This window comes from Anopheles stephensi, chromosome 3, assembly GCF_013141755.1.
Source record: "Anopheles stephensi strain Indian chromosome 3, UCI_ANSTEP_V1.0, whole genome shotgun sequence".
Classification (NCBI taxonomy): Eukaryota; Metazoa; Arthropoda; class Insecta; order Diptera; family Culicidae; genus Anopheles; species Anopheles stephensi.
The window spans coordinates 56842259-56861796 of record NC_050203.1 but is presented as its reverse complement, the minus strand read 5'-3'; the positions used below and the strand labels follow the sequence as shown (position 1 = coordinate 56861796).

Sequence of the window (19538 nt, the reverse complement as noted above, 5' to 3'; positions counted from 1 at the left end):
GGCTCAGGATCCAAATACCTCCTCAAGCCTAGACTTATTGCTCAAACTCCCTGAGCAACACTTCTACTAGATATTGAACAAACATATTGAAGACACACAAATGACTCAATAATGGGGGTAAAACGATGAAAATTAAGACAATAGCAACGATTTCATATTGGCAGGACTGGTGCAATATTTATTGTCTGTATCATCATTCCAAAAAGCCTTATAAATCTTACATCAATTTTATCAATCTAAAATCTTTTTTTTATTTCTTGTTAGTTTTAAATAAAAGTATAAACATTCATTTCCAACAATCAATTCAATTCTATAATTATGTCTAGCACTGTAGCACTGGAGTACCTCAATCAACCTTCATGAAGGTTCTCCCTGTATCATTGTATACCGGAAAAACGTGAGAGAAACAAAAAGGAACTCAGAACAAGTGACAGTAATTCACAGCGATAGAAATCTGTACAAAACGTCCGCCGAAAACAAAATAAAAACCTGGAGTACCAATGTTTTCCGGAGTCACATTCTTCGATGTGAGGCTTCTTCCCCAACGCCACACACAACACACTTTCCATTGGTATCGCATCGTTCTCAGACATTATCGTGCTCCAACGCATGGGGAGAAGCATGTTTTATGCTCATGCTTTATGTTTCAACCCAGAGAGCCACAACCAAAACACAAGGCGAGAGCGAGACCAAGTTCTCTCTACACCTTCTCACAACTTGTCAACGGTTCTCGCAGCATAAAACCCTTAAGGCATCTCGTACCCCACCGAACCAAAATTGCCACCCAATCATCCTTGTTGCACTTCGGGGGGGAAAACCACACTGGGAAAAGTGACCCACATTCTTGGGCACGCTTGTGCGTGCCGTGCAAGGTGCACTCGGTAACTGGAAGCTGTGTGGTACCAGTTGACACGTTCGCCTGATGACGCTATGGAATCATGTGGGGAGAGCGAAAGAAAAAACCGAGGTATTAATCTACACGCGAATCAAAGGTAAACAGAGTTTGAAGCCATTTAATCTCACTATCTCACCAACCTGTCAAAAGTAAATACACACGATGAGCGGGTTGGTGAATGGAAGGGAGAAAAAAACACCACCCCGTACGAAATAATCCATTTACATCCAAGTGAAACCTTGGCCCCGTGCTGGTGGGTCCGTGCTGATTGAAACGTCAAAGACGCGATCAAGACTCCAAATACGGTGGTGGCCCGGCGTTACCCACCAGGGCCACATGGTGCGGCACAAACATCACTTGCCCTATTTATTATCAGCATCGAAGGCATCGTAACAAACTCGCAATCCAAACAGCTGCCCTTTCGATGAGGCCTGTCCACGAGTGCTAAACGAAACAACCAACTGTGTTTCGCCCGAAAGGGATCTGTTGGCCGGCTGTTCCCAAGCCGCAGTCGTTATGGGCAGGACGTTTAGACGAAATCGTTCAGTAACCGTTCGAACGGTGTAGCAGACACAGAGTACACAGTAGGTGACAAATTGTAGCTCCACTCGACGACCAGCTACGACCAGCCAGTGTGAGAGCAGTAATCAGTGACCACAGCTACGGCGAAGGTAGTGTTGTTACACGAATCTACTACCAAACAAGCTAATCTCCAGAGCGAGAGAGGCGTGCTAAAGAGAACGAAGCATTAAAGAGAGGGAGAGAGAGAGAGTTTCCTTCTCCGGTGCTGGAAATCGACAGGTTCTGCGGTGCCGTTTTTCACGAGGACCGATTATTGTGTTTTCGTTCGCTCGTTGGCATCGAACGCGTTCTTGCGCGAATTTTCCGTTCGCTCGCCGTGTTCCAGGATCTATTGTAAATTGTGCGTTCGTGCGTGCGTGTGTGTTTACGTGATTTTGCTTGCTGCTCCATGATTGCTTGCCCGCTTTAAAGCTACCAATCACTCGTTCAAGTACTGTGTGTCCAGCCTGTAGAAGCCTCAGGCGAAGTTCGCTGTTCCACCAAGAATATGTAAACTACAGTGAAATCAGAGAGAGAATCCGTTGGTAGAAAACACCTGTCCGAGGCTCGTACAGCAAAAAAAAAAACCTGGATCAAAGGATTCGCATCGTAGAAAGCTTTGCAAAACTCAATTTGTGTGGGGAATGAAATGCGAGCAAAAATGTAACGTTTGATGGTGCTTTCCCGACAAAAAAAAGGAATCTGAATCGAAAATGCTTGTTCTGCTTGCTGCAATTGCTTTCAACCACTTACACGACCTGTTCCTGGGAACATTGCTAGCATTGCTACGGGAGAAGTTTCTCTGTGGAGGTTCCGTTTGGACAACTTGCTGCAGCTGCTAGTCACCGCTAGGTAGTCTCCATCCCGATATCCCTATTTCCGGAATCGACCGACCGAAGCCCAGTGCTTTAGCCAGAGTAAACGTGATTAATGGTGCAGTGTTGTGTCCTGTGTGTGATGTGGTGTCAATTGTGGATGTGAGTGGGTGCTAGCTGCTGCTCCAGTGCGCTCATTCCGGAGACGTGAAAAACCATATCGACCGCCCGAAGATAGGCTAGGAACCGCCAGGACTACGGCTGGGCTTAGCAGCCCCGTCTGTGTGTGTGTGTTTCGGCTTTAATTAAATTAACGCGAAAAGTAGCAGCCCCCAAAGTAAGTAGGCGGTAACGACAAGTAACGCGTAACAACAACCGGGGGCCTGCTTCTTCGTACACGCTAGACGAATAAAAACCCCATCAAAGTGTGCGACGATATAAATTGACACCTTGAAAGACGAGGGTGTTTATCTCTCATCGAAAACTCATCGAAAAGCAGCTGGTGCTACATCTGAGGCCATCAACGATACAGGAAGAATCCCTGGAAGTCAGACAGACACTTGCATCGCATTTCATCTCAGCGACCGGATTTGAAGGTAATGTGACCAGCGAGAAAAGCTCTCGTCCAGATTTCGTTCTTTTGCTATTTACCTTCCAAAAATAGACACACACTTCGGTATTCTCCAGCCCAGCGGAGGTATTGCTACTAGTTAGGCGGACCATCGATAAAATTCAATATGTCCTAATTCGCTGCATCCGTTTATAGATTTTGGTTGGGAAGCCGAATACATTCAAGTCACTCGATATTTAGCCACTTGAAAGATGTCCAATGCTATCGTAATGGAAAACTTCCATAAGGGGGGAAAAGAAAAAGAGGAGAGATGAAAGTTAAAGCTTCCATCTTGACGTTGTTTGCCATTTTTATTATTCGTTGGAAATTTCCCGATGCTACGTCGGAAGTTGGTGCTTGTCTCTTGTTTCTCTTCTCCTATCGACTAGGGTGAGTCAGGCTTATGGCTCGATGGCTTCGATACTTGGACGGTGGGATTTAATTTCAACCTTCAACCCACCCAGCCATTCTGGAGCCATTTTCCCATATTTTTTCCTCTTCCTTTAATCCACAATATCAACAGTAATTGAAAGCTTGCTGCACTTCATTTCATCCAGTACAGCACTAAAGCAGCGTGCAATATTTTTAACAATAAAGCAATGAAGGTTCTATTTTAAGCGTTTAGAAGAACTAAAACTGATTCCAAACAGAGTAAAACGGTGTTTGTGTGTGTGGTGCACAGCTTTCTCCATTGTTTACGGTGGTCAACGTGCTTGTTTAATATTTGCAAAACTGCATACACAAGTCAGCCGTCGTCGCCCACGGGAACACGGGCGATGATGTGCAAACAATTGCACCACCGGACCAGGTTGTTCGCTCGTGGTTAGACCTCTCACCCTCCCTTCCCTAGGGCTCGCACATTTACATAGGGAACCGGAATTAAACCCCCCCATCCCCTCCCCCCTCCCCCTTGTTTCCTACCTCTCCGGAGCATTACAATGGTTCTTCCCCGATCGGAGTGCCCGGTGTATGGAAGGTGCAAGTGCGTGCCCGTGCTTGTTACTTTGCTACCTTCAGCCCGATCTAATGAATGGCTTAATAACTGTTGAATGGGTGGAGTGAATGCGCGCGAAAAGTGGAGCATCGAATGGAATGCAACGGTCCCGTTGGCGAACCGATTCCCACGTGATTGGAGCAGCACGCTTTATACGTGTTTCTGCATGTCACCTTGCGACACAGCCTGCAGGGCTCTCGGGTGGCAAGCTGTCCGCTGCTCTAGGCACATGTGTGTGACGGTTTTATTAATATATTTTCCATACTCCTCTGACTTGTTGTTGTGACCTTCACTCCCAAACAACAACAACGGTAATCTCTAACTTCCCAAACATCGCAATACGGGAGCAAACGATGGGTACGCTCATAATCGAATCGGCGTCACCAAGTAAATGCTGCTGCTCCGGACAATAATGATGTGCCCGCTTAATCTGACAAATGTCATCCGTGTGGAAATTATTGCAGAGCAGACAAAACAAAAGCGAAAAAAAATCGCAGACCTTCAGCCCCCGACGTCCAATGTAATCTGGGTTCGGTAGAGATGATGCTGCCTCATGCTCGGTCACTTTATCGTACCCGGCATGTCATTAGAATAAAGGGGATTTACGCCATTTGGCTTAATTTGGCATGATGATACATCAAATCTGCTTTGCAACCCTTCAGTTTAGCTGCTTCCTGCTGCAACTGGGTTAAAGCACACCGACCAATAGCCAGGGTTTTGATTGCTGTAGGCATTACACATCGTTTCGATTGAGATTGCAGTACGCTGAAGTTGCAGCGCGCAATGCACAAACCTCTCCGGATCCCTCAAGGTTCACTGTCGAGGACACTCGTAACATTTTTAATGTCCCATACACATTAACCAGCACGTCGTGCTTGATAAGCTGGATCGACGAGGTGCGAACGGACTGTTCGGACTGTTCGGACGCTCGCCACCCCAGGGAATATGGTAATCGATGGAACCATAAAACGCCACTATCCCAGACGGCAGCAGCTTCTAGTGGGGGAGAAGAAAATAAAACGTAGAAAGAAACGCCAAGAAATCGCTATCATCTGTGTTGCAAAGCTGCCAAAAGGAAGAAGCCGAGCGCTCTTGTCCCGGGCTGTTGTTGCGCCGGCCAACAATAGGCCCGGGACATGGCAGATGATAGCAATCTTAGTACGCTTACTTTGAAAGGCAAATCAAAATGCATTACAATGCGCGTCCATTTGAGAGATGGGGTTGAAGAAACTATAAATGGGGAGATTTTGTTGGTGCTCTTTGAAGCTTATCCTTCAGACATTCACGGACCCTCCGGTGTGTTGATTAATTCCAACAATCAAAATGCTGGATATTACTCGTTTATCATAATTTCTTCTCTGCTTGCTCTCTGTTCGACTTTAAAGTAAAGATGTCCTATATAAGCTTTAAATGATGATGTTCACGAAATCTTCAATCCATTAACCTAGACCAGTAACTCCATTCGTTTGGTCACAGACCTCCTTTTGTTCGATTAGCTTGAACTAATTCCAGTCTTCCGTACACTCTATCAGCTTTAAACTCGATTCTCCTCACTGCAGATCCATTATCCTGGTCGAATCATTACGCAAAATTAATTTCCTTTACATCCGACATCACATCCACACAAAGCCACAGCAAAGCTAAACGCTAACCGGAGATGAAGAAATACGAACCCCGATATTAAACCGATATTTACTCCTGCGCGCTGCAACAAACAAAACACCCTGCAGCGATGCACCGGTGCTCAGCTGCTTGGAAATGTCCTTCCGACCGTATCTCACCAGCTCCAACACACCGGCAATGTGCCGTAACGAGCTAATATTTGCCAACAGAAACTGGAAGACAAAAACCCAAGTACCCGGCAAAACCACCGTCCACGCAAGATGAAAGATGATGCTCTCTGTTGTCTCTCGAGCACTGGCCAACAACGGATTTCATCCAACTCGATCCACCAGTGACTGTGTCTTGCGAGGAAGAAGAGGTCAAGCAAATCTATTTTCGTTTTGGCCCCCGTTGGCCTCAGATTCTCCACATTCTCACTGCCGAAATCTTTTGCTCTCCGGACCCTGGGGGGTTGTATAGTAATATAGTTTCTCCTCATTGCTCAGCACCATACTCGCCTTTCGTCATCTTTACTGGCTGGTTGAGTGGTGTACGACGAGAGGAACACTCTGTTGACCGTGGCCATCTTACGGTCACACCGAAGATGTCCTTCGCCCGACAAACAATCGGCACACGACCCGTTCGGGCAGCAGGCTATGCTGGAACGATCGCATAACTCTCTACCGGGCGATGTTTATGTCTTTCGTTCTCGCATCCGTTCGCAAAACTATAGACATACAGCATCCGAGATGGCCACAGCTGCCTTTCGAGATGGATTTTTAATATGTTTTTCATTCCATTTCCGTGAGCTATCTTCCGTCCCTGCGTTCTGCGTGCTGTGTTGCCTATCATTTCTTTGCACATGGTGCTCGTGCATCTCTTTGGTGCGTTACCAGGGCTAATATGCTTTCTGTGATTGCGTGACCGTTCGCCGTAACCTTCCCCCTCCCCAGGCGTCAAGCGAGGTCGTACAGTGACTGGCCGGCCCACGGTGACATCGGTTGACTGATAAGAAAACACCCCCGGCATCATACATAAATTCATGCAAACGTTAAGCGATGGTTGCACTTCAACATGGCGTCTGGTGGCCTGTTGGCTGAGTTCAACAGTTGATTAAGTTGTATTTATTTAATACATTTGCTCATGATTACAAACGATCTGGCAAACGCTCGATCGGGCCACGACTGCACTAGTTGCTACGCGCTGCGACCTTAAACCGGTCTTGCAGGCTAAGCTGTGCCATATATAATGTCACATAAACCTTTGATACTCGCACCACCGAGTGCTCGAGTAGTATTCGTTTTTTATGTTTTCCTTATTAAATCTAAAGCAATGTTGCTGGGGGTTTGGAAATTGTGTCACTGGTTGCATTTACGGTATCCCAAGCTCCCAGCACCCCCCCCGTAACGCTTTGGTAACGCTGTACCGTCAGTACGTACGGTGCGTCGTGTTCAATTAGATGGGGTTATTAAAAAATAACTCTCTCAAGCAACGTTTTAATCGAACCGAAATGTAATCCACATCGCAGCGAAGTACAGCATAAGGAGAATATGATTTACGACGATAGCCAAAGGGGTGACGCGATGCCTTACCTTGACCCTTTCGTAAACGATGACTGCACGTGACTACAGGTTGGAAGGTATGTATCTGACCCGTACGCAGCAGTCAACGGTACAGGGGTTTTTAGGACGAAGTGATTGCTCGCTTATAAAAAATTCAACCAATCGATTCGCTGCTACTCGATTGTCTATTTTAAGATTTATAGGCGAGGGCAAATAGATCATACTGAAGCTGTTAGTGGTAGCAGCAATACACTCCTGCATCACGGTTGCCAACGACGATAAAGTTATTCTTATTAAATTATTATTTTAAATTTATGAAAACTCACCTGAAAGTCAAACTAGCAATTGCTTCAGATATCTCATCGCGAATTTAACGCTCGATTTGATATTCAAAACAGATACGGCCGTTACACCGCAGACAGTTCTATTGAAAAATGACTCCAATTATAGCACCATACGCCCAGTGGCGAAGTTGTCTCGCGGTGATCATTTACGACCGCTAATCATATCTAGCCCGTGCGGTATCTAGCCCGAGCAGTTCTGCATTAAAATGAGCTCCAATTAGATCGCACCTCCGAAACTACCACGCATCACCCGGAGGTCACCTTCACACGGACTGTACTCTCGCAGCTAGAAGCATCTATGTGTCGCCCAGGTAGAACTTGCCCTTTTGCATACATTCTTTGACCCACGTAGACATTATGGCACATGGTCCACACAGTCATGGGGCCAATTTTGCTGAATGAAAGTTTAATTAACTCGACCGACCGAGGAGCTACACACCAAGATTGCGCTCTATTAGACCACATCGACCCGTGGACCCGGTTCATTCGCGCGAGCGTTACGCATTTGCTGAAGGGTTATGTAAATCTACCTCACACAAGACATTCAACCAGGCGCAAGTGTCCCATATGGGGTGGGTAAGAGTTTTTGCAAATAGAAATAGAAATATGGGGCGCGAAGGTTAAATCCTTTTTGCCCCCCCTCAGCTGGATAGGAGCACTTCTTTAATGGCGGTGCGATCCTCTTCAATAGCGACGGTTCTTATTGGTTCATCTCGTCTATTACACGCTGCCGGGAGAAGATCCACCAACTCTTCCCCCCCTTGCATCTACAGCTTAAGAATCTATCTTTTGTTCGTGAGTAAAATCTGCTCCATTTGTCACGATTTGTAAGCCTCTTGGTGGCACTACGCCGAGAGAAACGTTGCAACTGCAGCGAACTGAAGACACGTACCGGTAGTTCACTCGATGGCTCGATGCTCATATGTCGGTTATGTGAGGGGGGGGGGGGGGGTAACATACGATGTGAAGCTTTGGCTTAACACAAGTTCGCTGCATCGGTGCTTGATAGATAGAATGGATGCGTTTTTCAAAGGATAAAGAGACCAGAAGTCACTCGTGTTCAAGAGGGATAGAGTGTACGGTCGGTTCGGCTCGGTTCGGAAAAGCGTTTATTGCGCGGATTTTGTGTCGTAAATTCTTGGAAGATAGGCTTGATACAGCTTGAGGCCCGGGGTTTTTTTTTGTGCTACGTTTATTCAAGTGAACAAAGTGGTCGTATTATTCGGATTATTTCCTATCATCTTCTGACAGGTTTACTACATGTTCTTTCTATTTGCAAAAATCGTATGATTGAATCACATGAATTTGTATCCTAAAATATGCACGGCGAGTATTCTACCGAGTTTTTAAATGAATAAACACTTCTTTCGAGTTAACTCAAAAATGCAATGGAATGCCTTCTAATAGAGCTGGACTTTCTTGCATCTTCTCGACATGTTTCAAGGAGAAGAGGACTCTTTCCTGGTAAAAAGTCTATGTCTAATGATGGTCTTCACAGGGCAGGACCGAGGTTCAAATCCAATCCAGACCGTCTCCCCGTACTCAGGATTGAGTATCCAGTTGCGAGTAAAATTAAGTCACAGAAAGCTAGAAATGCCAGGCCGAAACCTTTCAAGGTTGTGGTGCCAATGAAGAAGAAGAAAATATCCAATTATACCAAATAAAATTCAACTTCCACATGAAAGATTTCGAGGAAGTCTAAAGTCCAAATATACCAAAATACTTTCTAGTTCAGCTTGAACAGAGTCCAGCAACTGTTCGGACACCTTTATGTCATCTTTAAAACCTAGTAGATGGAGTGAAAGGAAAAGAAAAGACCTAATAGCTTCGCTCAGTTTCCACTACATTTTTCTCAAATAAAAAACCTAATAATGTTTTAATTAAATGAGTCAGTACACACAGATTTCAAGTTTTTATATGCCTCCGTTACATACGTGTAAACCGCCAACGAACCAGCAACAACAGCATTATGCATGACACGTGTGCAACCTTCCCAAGGTACAGAGGAGCGATAATATGTTGTGACAACGTTAATGCTGTTTTCTTCTACGCTAACAACATAAAAGGAACCGGTGATGTTCGCGCTACTTTGGCAAGAATGTTTGGTAAAACTCAGTCTAATAACATTTGACAGACATGCCTACATGCCGGCAAGCAATTTATTATTAGCTGACCTTCGTTGAAAATTGTAACTTTATTTTATGAACTAGACTGTACTGGAAGATGAGCAGTCTTAAACAGACATTAAATTTCAACCTATCATTTTGGATGACCTTTCCATCATAAGCTGTACCATATGATGCATGGCCATATTGATTTTATTTGCATTTGACAGGCTTCATTCTTCGTACACTTCAGTGTGTCTTTTGCAAATCGATATCTTTTTACTGTTTTGGTTGCATTTTTCTACATATTATATTCGTTTTCCTATTAGTGAATACTCTGCAATATTTTTAAATTTAATTTTCAAATACGTTATTTAGTCTTTTTGTAATAAATATTGATTTCACTGCGCAAAATTCCCATACAATAATTCATACACCGTCGAACGAATGTTGTTTATCGATTGAAATCACTCATCAGCTTCAAACGGGTTTTTTTTTCGAGAATGATTTTGTATTCGAAAATTGCTCTCATGATGATGCCAATGATGCTGATCACCATGGTGGGGGGTGGTAATGTATCCGACTCCCCGTCTCATCCAAACCCGATATTTCCATCGGCGAGTGTTGGTGCTTTGTTTATAATAAACTTTCCCTCCCGCCGACTGCTTTCATTCGCATCCCATATCAAACGATTATGAGCAAAATGATGGAAATATTTAAAAAAAAATCTCACACAGATACACACGCACATTAGCAAAATTAATTGCACCAAACACAACCTCCACTAGCACAGTTCGGTGCCAGTCACTGCTCCACCTGGTGCGCCGTGGTGCGATTTACTGTAAACCGAACAGCTCACGTGGAAAATCCTCTCGGAAGGCGAACGGATTTTCCTACTAGCTCTGGCAGCCTACAGTACGATTTTCTTATTAGCTCTGGCGCTTACATCCGCCACTTTGATGGAGTTTAATTATTCGATTAAACGCAAAACGTGAAGCAAGCAAAGCCGCCCGTTCGTCTCTCGGGAACCCACAATAATGTCATTGTTGTAAGCCACACAATGGGGAGGGCAGAAGCGTAACTAAAATGGAGGCACCATTTTGCCGGCGAAAAGATACGAAAATTCCTTCCTACGCTTGTTCTGCTGCGCAGTACAACAACTACAAACGATTCGTGAAATTGTTAATGGAAAACATTTAAACATGGTAAAGCATTCCACTTCTATTTAAAACTCTGCGAGTTTCCATTGAATGTATAAGTTCATCTATAATTTTCATCATGATATTAATTATGATAAAACCCTCTCGACAGGGAAATTACACCACCAAGATATTTTAATTACCCCCTTACATTCAATAAAACACGTGCACAGGTCCCCAACGGAATCCCGTTGAAACGAATCGTCGTTCAGCATTGTCGCGTATATGGGAAACAATTTTCCTTGAACTATCAACCCATTCATCCGCCTAATTTCGCCGTTCGAAGATATCTGCTTGCACGGGACGTACCGGAAATCTTGGAAAGGTGGAAAACTATTTTCAACTCCATCAAGCTGTTAATTCCACGGCCGTATCACCCTGTACTTTCTTCGGCTTCGGCCATATGATTCGGAGGGTTGCACGCGTTGCCACTCACACAAACGCTATCTAACGCACCCACAATCCGTCACAAACGGTGGATGGGTGCGTGCGTACATTCGTGGTGGTGTACGTGTGGCCACCGAAGATATCCCCCTTTTTAAAGCTGTTTAGTACTGTCAGCGGAACTACTGCTGTCGGTGTACGGTAACTGTAGCATAAAATGATGCAAAGGATCGTACACGAGCACTTTACAGTGAGTGCTGAATTATTAGGCGATTTATTTAGAAGACATGTTTTGGAGAATAAATGTTTTCTAACTATCTTGCAGATCGATTATTTAAGGATTAATTATTGAAAAAGTTTAACATTCAAAACTCATATTTTATTTTATCTTCGTAATCTACAGCCACAATAGACTTTTCGTTATTATTTCTCATTGACAGTTTGAATTACTCACTGCTGGATAATAAATCCAGTGGGTCAGAGTTCGTCTAGTTTATTTTAAAAGTAAACTGACTAGCAAATTTTACACATCTTTCTTTACCAGACGTAACCTCTCAAATTTTAAGGACTTAAAAAAATAAGGTAAATTAAGGATTATGAAAATTTGAATTTAAAGGTGACAAGGAAAGGCAAAACGTCTCTTCGCTGTCGAACTTATTAAAAAAATGCTAAAATTTTTTATAAGCATTACTATTCTAGCACTTTAGAAAATTTTTTTTTTAATTCGGTTGATTTAAAAATACTTTGTCTTCCTTTTATTGATTGCATTTTGTCCATGTAGAAATAGGTAAAATAAGTTTTGTTTTACTTTAATAAAACCATTTCCTGCCATTTCTGGCTTTCTGTAACTTAATTTTACCCGTAGTAAAGTAGTAGGCGGTCTGGATGGGATTTGAACCCCGGCCCTGCCGTGTGAAGGCCGGCGCCGCTGTCGCCTCGGTTACCGGACCGCACCAATCTAAAGTTCACTGGCACATAAATCGGAAATATCAGCAGCATTTCAAGTGAATAATACTTTAAAAGCAGAAAGTTGAAGAAAACTGACATAATTCAGTTCGACTTTCTTTATACGTGCTATTGAAAGATATGTTTTCAAGTTGAACTATCAATGTTTAATCTGTTTCTGGGCTCTATTCAAGTTCAAGACAAAAGATTTTTTTTATTCATAAAGAACGGCCTGGCCGTATTGCTACAAAAGGATTTTGATGAGAAGAAAAATCAATAATTATTTTAAGTCAGAAGTATGTTAAAACATGCAAAATTCATTGACAAATATGAATTTCTAATAATTAAAAAATCTTTTGAAGGACATACATTATTTAACACGCTAGCAAAAATATATAAAATAGGGCAAACAGTTAATATTATAACAGTTTTAGAAGCAGAAATAAATTTTAATATTTGTCTTAGTAATATGGCGACGCGCCGTATGAAATAAAATTATAAAACTTGATTCGTCAAACTCGATCAAAGTCATGTATCGCACTGTAGCGGTAGCACCACTACCAATACTATCACAGCTGCCTGCCAGCCCATGCGCCGGCACTGCACGTTCCAGGCGCGGCGTAGTGTACCGATGTCGCTGGCACATCAACAAACCAACCCACCATAATCACCCAATGTCTCCTCCTTCCTGTTGCCCGTCGGCGCAGACGCCGATTTCGATCGTCTCGTCAGAGAAAGGTTACCCCTTGTCTGTCGAAACCGATTGCACTACTACTGCCGGCAACAACAAACGCGTGTGGACGGTTTCGATTCCGGAGGGTGTCCGATACGACCGGATGGCACGAGGGTGGATGGGACGGTAAGAGGAGGAGTTCCAACCAGACGGCAGCAGCATAAAGAAACCACATCGCACACAGCGACCGAACGAGCAAGCTATCGGATACACATCGACGCACATGGCATCGGGACCGCAGTCGAGAGTAACGTTTCGTTCGTACGGGCCGTTTTGCGTTCAGTACCGTGAGCGACATTCGGAATGCGCGTTGGCCGTCTGCGCGACCCATCGCTAGCGAACGTAGTGCTTCACACGCCACATCTCCATCTCCGGTCCGGGCAGCAAACAAGCTCCAACAAAATTGTCCAACCATTTGCCACTCCGATATAGGAAAATCCCCCCAGTCGGGATAGCATCAGTCGGTAGAGTGCAGTACGCGAAGAACGAAGCAGGGAATTTATTCTTAACCTACCCAGACAAAACTATCCTCCCCGGCGCGTGTGTGTGTGTGGTGAGGCCGAGTGTAGTGTTTTTGACCTAATTTTCCCGATTTTTCCTCATTTTACCTGTGCTGGAAAATCTGGTCTACCGAAATTCCAGAACAATGTGGGCACGTACGTACGGGCAGTGCCGGTGACGGTGAACTTTGTCCATTAAAAGTCCAACAGGACATTTGAGGTGTTGTCTACGGCACAAATCCCGGTCGAGTGTCTGGTGAAGTTTCTTTGTGTGTGCAAGAAGATCCCTCGGGATAGCTACGGGTGGACCCGAGCTCGGAAAACTCGTCTCGAAGAAGAGTTTCGGGTGGGATTGCAAAAGAATCCGCGAAGAATCCCATCGTCTTTTGATGTCTACCATTTTGGGGATTGGGCCTTTTTTATTTAAACGTTCGGTCGAGTTTGGGTGAAGTGAATTAATTTCAATTTTATACCCGCGAAGTGAGGCCTAAGTTGGGTAAAACGTTCAGCTAACCAAAGTTGCTGAGTGAAAGTGTGGCTGGCGTGATACAAAGTGGAACAGAAAAGCAGTCAATTTACATCACAAGTGAATTTCAAATTTTATCCTCATAAAACCTTTATAAGCGACGCTTCTTGAAAGTGGGGACTCGTTCGGTTTCGGTACATCATCTTCACGTCGTTTGCTGCACCGGATAGTGGTCTCCGAAAGTGGATTTTTCCAAGGAAATAAAAGTTAGTAGTGCAGAACGACCTTCATACTAACAGAAGCAAGAAAGGAAGGAAGTTCCTACAGTAATGATAGTGATAAGCTGATTGTGGTAGTGTTTGAGTGAGCTGGAAGGGGGAAAAAACCGGGAAGGCCAAAATCAGCCCCAGTGTGTCCTTGCAGGGCATCCTTCAATTATAATCAAGCCATGGATACAAATCGCTAGCATCTAACAGCTAGCTCGTGCCACGAATTACTGACCTCTTCCGTATCTTTCCCGGCCCTGCTTCAAGCCGGGGGTTTCATCGATTTTGTGCTGCCGCTACTCCTGCTTCGGTCGGTCGGGCCCCATAACTGGAGCAAATGTAACGGCCATGCTTCGCTGCGCTCACACCGGTACGGCCTCTTAAGCAGCTCCAAGTGTGGCCAACTCGTTGTAATAACATACCGAATTCCACGTCCCACAAGACCGGTAGCAGTTCAAGCACCGTTTCGATTGAACGATCAGATTGCCGGTGTACGGACGGAATCTGTACGCCTCCTATGCGCTTAGTGGACTGCGTGTGTGTGTGTGTGTACGAGTGGCTGATTTTAAGTACGGAAATAACAGTTTTAAAAAAACTAAAAACATGAAGGACACCACAAATCGCCGATATCGCTCGCAACGGTAAGTTTTTGTGCCAGGGAAAAGCTACCGAGAAAAATCCTTCCTCTTAATGCGGAACGAATGTTATCAATATTAATGGGCAAGGCATGGGAAGGATTCGCACACGTTTCGTCGTTTTTGGGGGCTAGTTTCATATCTTCCTCTTTTCGATACCTTCGCTTAACGGCCTTTATCTCTTGCTTTGCCGGTCGGCGGGTCTACGTATGTGAGGTGTGATTTCTTAGAAGGATTTGTACAGGGATCAAGAAAAGCTATTCCTTACTCTGGAAAGGGTTTAGGGAAAGTTTAATTGAGAAATGGTGTCTTCAGTGCAATCCTGGTCTGGAAGATTAAATCATACTTTCTATAATTGAGTTTTGCTGTTACGATTTCTGTATGGCTTTATTTCACAACAACGAGCACCTTCTTATATCATTCAATGTCCCCATATTCACAGACTGCGCCAAATTGTCAGCTCGACTCTTGTTCCATCAGCTCACAGTAGCTCACTACGGCCTTCAAACCCGATGCTACCCTTCGCTAACTTCACTGTCCCCCAAAAGTAGAGTGGTCGACCCTCACCCCGAAACCAAACTACAAATCCAAGCCAAGAAAGCAAACATTTTCTTCCGTGCCAACAAAAATCACTCCACACGGCCGTTCATTTCGATCACTCTGGGGCGATTCGTATGCGCCTACCAAGGCCGGAAACTGTCGGAAAGATAAGAGTACTTATAATCCCAGTCGGCCTGTAGATGGCGTGCGGTGCAGTCTTGGAGAGGCACTGGATGCGTGTGGGACCGCCATCATACGCCGCGGTGTAAGCGTATTAAGGTGACGGTCGTAATGAGATCAAGATCAAGCAATTCTCCCTCTGCACCACGATCATCTCAACGAAGCCCCTGCACGCGATCCGCGTGCGTTACTTCCCAGAGAAAGGAAGCCGACTGATGGTCGATCGTTTGGCGCAGTGAAATTCACCGACTCCGACCCGATGAGCAATGTTTGTGTTGGCCCTGGTCAGGACAGGGCAGGGTCGTGAAGCCCGTGATCGTTTTCGTTGTCCAATGCGCACGGCCGGAAAGTTTTTATTTGCCTTTCCATTTTTCTCCTCTTTCTTTCCGCGATAGGGAGGCCGCTGTGTTTTGCACTGAAATGCAAAAACCTCGGGGTGCATTTACCCTGCAGCTGTACTTGGAACCAGGGGGGAGGGAAAGTGTCTTCGAGCAGTCAGCGACGTCTTGCGTGTGCGAAACCTCGTAGGTTTTTGCATTGCCGGTACGGGTAGTATTTTATACTTCGTAAGATGTACGACTAATGAGCTTCGAGTGTAGGGCCTCAGACTCGTTGTGGGAGGTATAATAAAACGGGCGATAGTTTTCATACCGTCATCAATGTCAAATGCATCTCTCGTCAACTTGAACGGGCGTGTGCAAATGGTGCCGGTATCGTAAAACTTTATTCTCCCTTTCCAGAGATCGATGTCATGGAAAGCGTTTTTTTTTCCTCTAGAGGTAAGGATAGGCCTTACCACCTGCATACTTGAAACGCGTTCCTTCGCTTCCAACCGATTAGCGGGTGGTAATAAAAGAGCACTTAGTCGTCTTCACGTACCGTACGGCTTACGGGGAACCGTATTAATTGGGAGTGAGCAAAGGTGAGCGCTTGAGGTGTTATAAATAGCTACTTGAAGCCTACAGCAATCACTGGAATCGTACAACTTTCCTATCAATCGGACCTACCCGGAGTTGCGACTCGTACTTGAACGCTCCGAGAGGGACTTTTTCCTTCCCAATAGTGTGTTACGATAACGTGTAAAAATGTGCCTACCCACCCGGGGTGCTACTGTTGCCGCTGTCACTGCTTATCTCGGCTGGACGACCGTTGCGTGCTATTTCAATTTTCTTCCGAAGCACCCATTGAGAAGCCCCTAACTGGCCGATGAATCAATCGCTACAAAGTCTTCCGAAACGTGCCCGGGAATATTCGAGTGCGCGGTCCAGTGTGGCCACCCCATGTGTACCAGGGCGCTCACTCACACACATCCAACTTTGATCGCCAATAACAGCTTCGCCATGATTAGCATTCCAGTCAGACCCCTTTCGGCTTGGTTAAGCTTAGGCGCTCTAATAGTATTAGTCGTACGTTGGGGCGTTTGATTTCTGATGGGGTTTTTTTTTTCTTTCGCCTACTCCAGTCCAGTTCGCGTGATAGTGGACCGAGCTCGCATAGTGAAACGGAAATTGTTGCACACTTCCCGGACCTGTTGACGAAACGTTCCGCGAAGCTTCGCCACTGCCTTGGCAACGTTCCAATGCTCCGCACTCCTCGAAAATGCTGAAGCAATTTGCAATCCGATGCCACCACATTGAACATGTATTTCAGTCTTCAGTCACAGCCGGGAGCATACCATCTGGAACCCATGCAACGGAAACCCGTACGACCGTGCCTCAGCGCAAAAGTTCAACAGCACAGCCTGTGCCGGTCAGTGAACCAATAAAACATCATCATCCCCTAGAACACAGGAACCGCGGCTCGCAACAGCGAAATCAAAAAACGAGAATACAAAATGCGCCAACAGTGTGCCATCGTAAAAAGTGTGCGGCGCGTTGCCATTCCCAACATCAATACAGTCACGCTGGCGCCCTCAGTGTTGTGTGTATGTTTGCGCCTTCCACCATTCTTTCATTGCACTTCCGTCTGCGTTTCATTTAAAGGCGAAGATGCAAATGCCGCCCGTTGACAGCAACAAATTATGCACCGCCGCTCCGCCCGTATCACAGTCCCTCCCGTCCGCTTGGTGGTGCTCATATGATCGCCCATTGTTGGAGAGCCGAGATAATCGAAGGAAGTGTAAACAATCCGCATCAACACCCGTCCCGCTCCGTCTTGGTGTTCTTCCGGGACGGGGGAACAAGATGTCTTGGTGCACAAGCACCGCGATCGTTTGATCGGTGCGTTTACTGCGACAAGATGGCTGGGTGTACCAGGTTCAAGTGAAGCCATTCACATTTTGCCACCCGACGTGTTGGCTGCCATCATCAAACAAAAGCCTCCTTCCTCGCCTGGTAGTGCATATGAAAGTAGTTCTTTCTGTTGTGACCCACTTTCGACCAGACGCAGTCGGACGCAATCTCCAGTGCCGAACTAGAGCAAGGCCTACCGGAAGTACTTTTGATACTTACCGATACGGAGGTCTCAGGTAGTGCTCTTTCGAGCGTCGGTCGAACTTTAGCGCGAAATCATACACCCCGGGTACGGTACACGACCACAGAAGTTACGACGGCGTCACCGTCAGAAATTGGCATTGACTTACATATGGCGCACAGGGCAGGGGAACTGGTTTTACAAATGCCACCATCTTTTTTTCGATGTCCTCAACGACAATGTGCCAGGCTTTGCTCTAGCTTCATAAAAGTGATCTTTGCGATCTCTTCGCGATCCATTGACGCAAATTCCAACGCCCCAACCAGTGTCCCTGAGTCTGCCAAATCGCCTGTGGTCTGTGTGAAATTATTTCAACTATTTGGATGGAACCTGTTTTGTGGACACCACCACCTCACCTTCCAAACGGGGAAGCCCTTTCCTTACCGGGTGAATCTTGTTTGATCCGGAATTTTCGAAGATTACACCAACCCAAGGTTTTGTCAAGGGAGGAGGGTCACGGGGGGGAGCGAGTGATTTTGATTCGCGGACGATCCGACCGAATAAATAGCACCCTGCTGCTGCGTGGTGCAATATGCGTAATGATCGATCATTAGCGACGCTGGAACCAATTGATGGTCGTTCCCAAAGAGAACAATCGCACACAAAGGTTCGTTTTTGCTGGTGGCTCAAGTACACTACACTATGCACGCTTTGTGAGGCTTTGTGTGCATTTATCCCGCTGGTGAGTACTGGTGGGAGGTCTATTCTAATATTTGCCTATTGACGTGAGGGTCTTGCCAGGTTCGCTCATCGTCTCGTGCGATTGTCCGATCGGAAGTGCGGAAGAAAGCTTCTAAACCGTTCCGTTCTGGCCCATCTTCTCCCTAATCAAATCTCAACCACCAGCTAATCGTGGTTGGGCAGCCCTTCATCACCACTATCAGCCTTACCTCCTCCTTCTCCTCTTCCACAACCATAAGCCGCGATTGCGATTCCTCAGCCGCAGCTGCTGATAACTGCCGCACGCAATGGCCAGCCCGATGACACACGCCGTACTTCACGCTTTGTGAGCGTTCTGGACCCACTCGCTGCTGTCCGCGGGGAAGCCTCCGGTAGTGCTCCGACAGACCCCGGCAGGGACGGTACGCTCGCTTACGTTAACGAAACAGTGTTCGCAACACTTTCGAGCATTTCTTTTCCCTAAAACTGGAAAATCAGCCACGCGAGGTACCGCCGATGGCTTGCAACCGATAGGAGCTTGTTGTGCAGAATTATGTACTGTGAGCTATTCCGTGGCAGACGTCACAGTAGTGATGTAAACGGTGTTTAAGCGATATATAATATCACCGCCACTGTCACCGCGACCAGCCTTTGTTTCTGGTGCCGATGTGTTATTCCGAACGTTGCCTGTGGGGTTGGAGCAAAATGGTGTGACAATAGCCGCCAGTCGGCTAACCCACCAGCAGCTTAAGCTTAACGAGCCCGAGAGTGTGCAGGTTGTTCTCGTGGTCCATATGGTTGTGTCGGTCGTACCGTGAGTGCAGTTAGACCCGCGATAGTGAGCAGCGTGCTACAGCAGCGAGACAACCTCCGTGATTGGTGTGCTCGGTGTCCAGTGTAAACCGGAACTCTTCCGGTGCGTTCGTGTGTTTTGTGACAACTTTGGCTGTGCTTTCTCCAAGAACGAAAATGGATTCCATGGAGCTTAAAGAAAGGTAGCAACATTAGATTAGAGAACTCCGTTCAATCGTACTCGTCCTCCCGAGCTGTAGCTGACAGAAATCCCGCGT

At 45.8% G+C, this 19538-nt stretch overlaps 1 protein-coding gene across 13 annotated transcripts in view; it reads left to right on the top strand.

The window, feature by feature from the left end:
• The first annotated feature begins 1755 nt into the window (after window positions 1-1755).
• LOC118509831 (sodium bicarbonate cotransporter 3) overlaps window positions 1756-19538 on the top strand; it is a 35820-nt gene continuing 18037 nt past the window's right edge. For 3 of the 13 annotated variants that reach the window (XM_036051015.1, XM_036051013.1, XM_036051009.1), the window contains exon 1: window positions 12894-14622. In XM_036051015.1, coding sequence (XP_035906908.1) covers window positions 14585-14622 — 38 coding nt within the window. In that variant the 5' untranslated portion in view covers window positions 12894-14584. Of the gene's footprint in view, window positions 2868-12873; window positions 14623-18849; window positions 19464-19538 lie in introns of those variants that run through there. The other 10 variants (XM_036051014.1, XM_036051012.1, XM_036051008.1 and 7 more) reach the window with 9 other exon arrangements.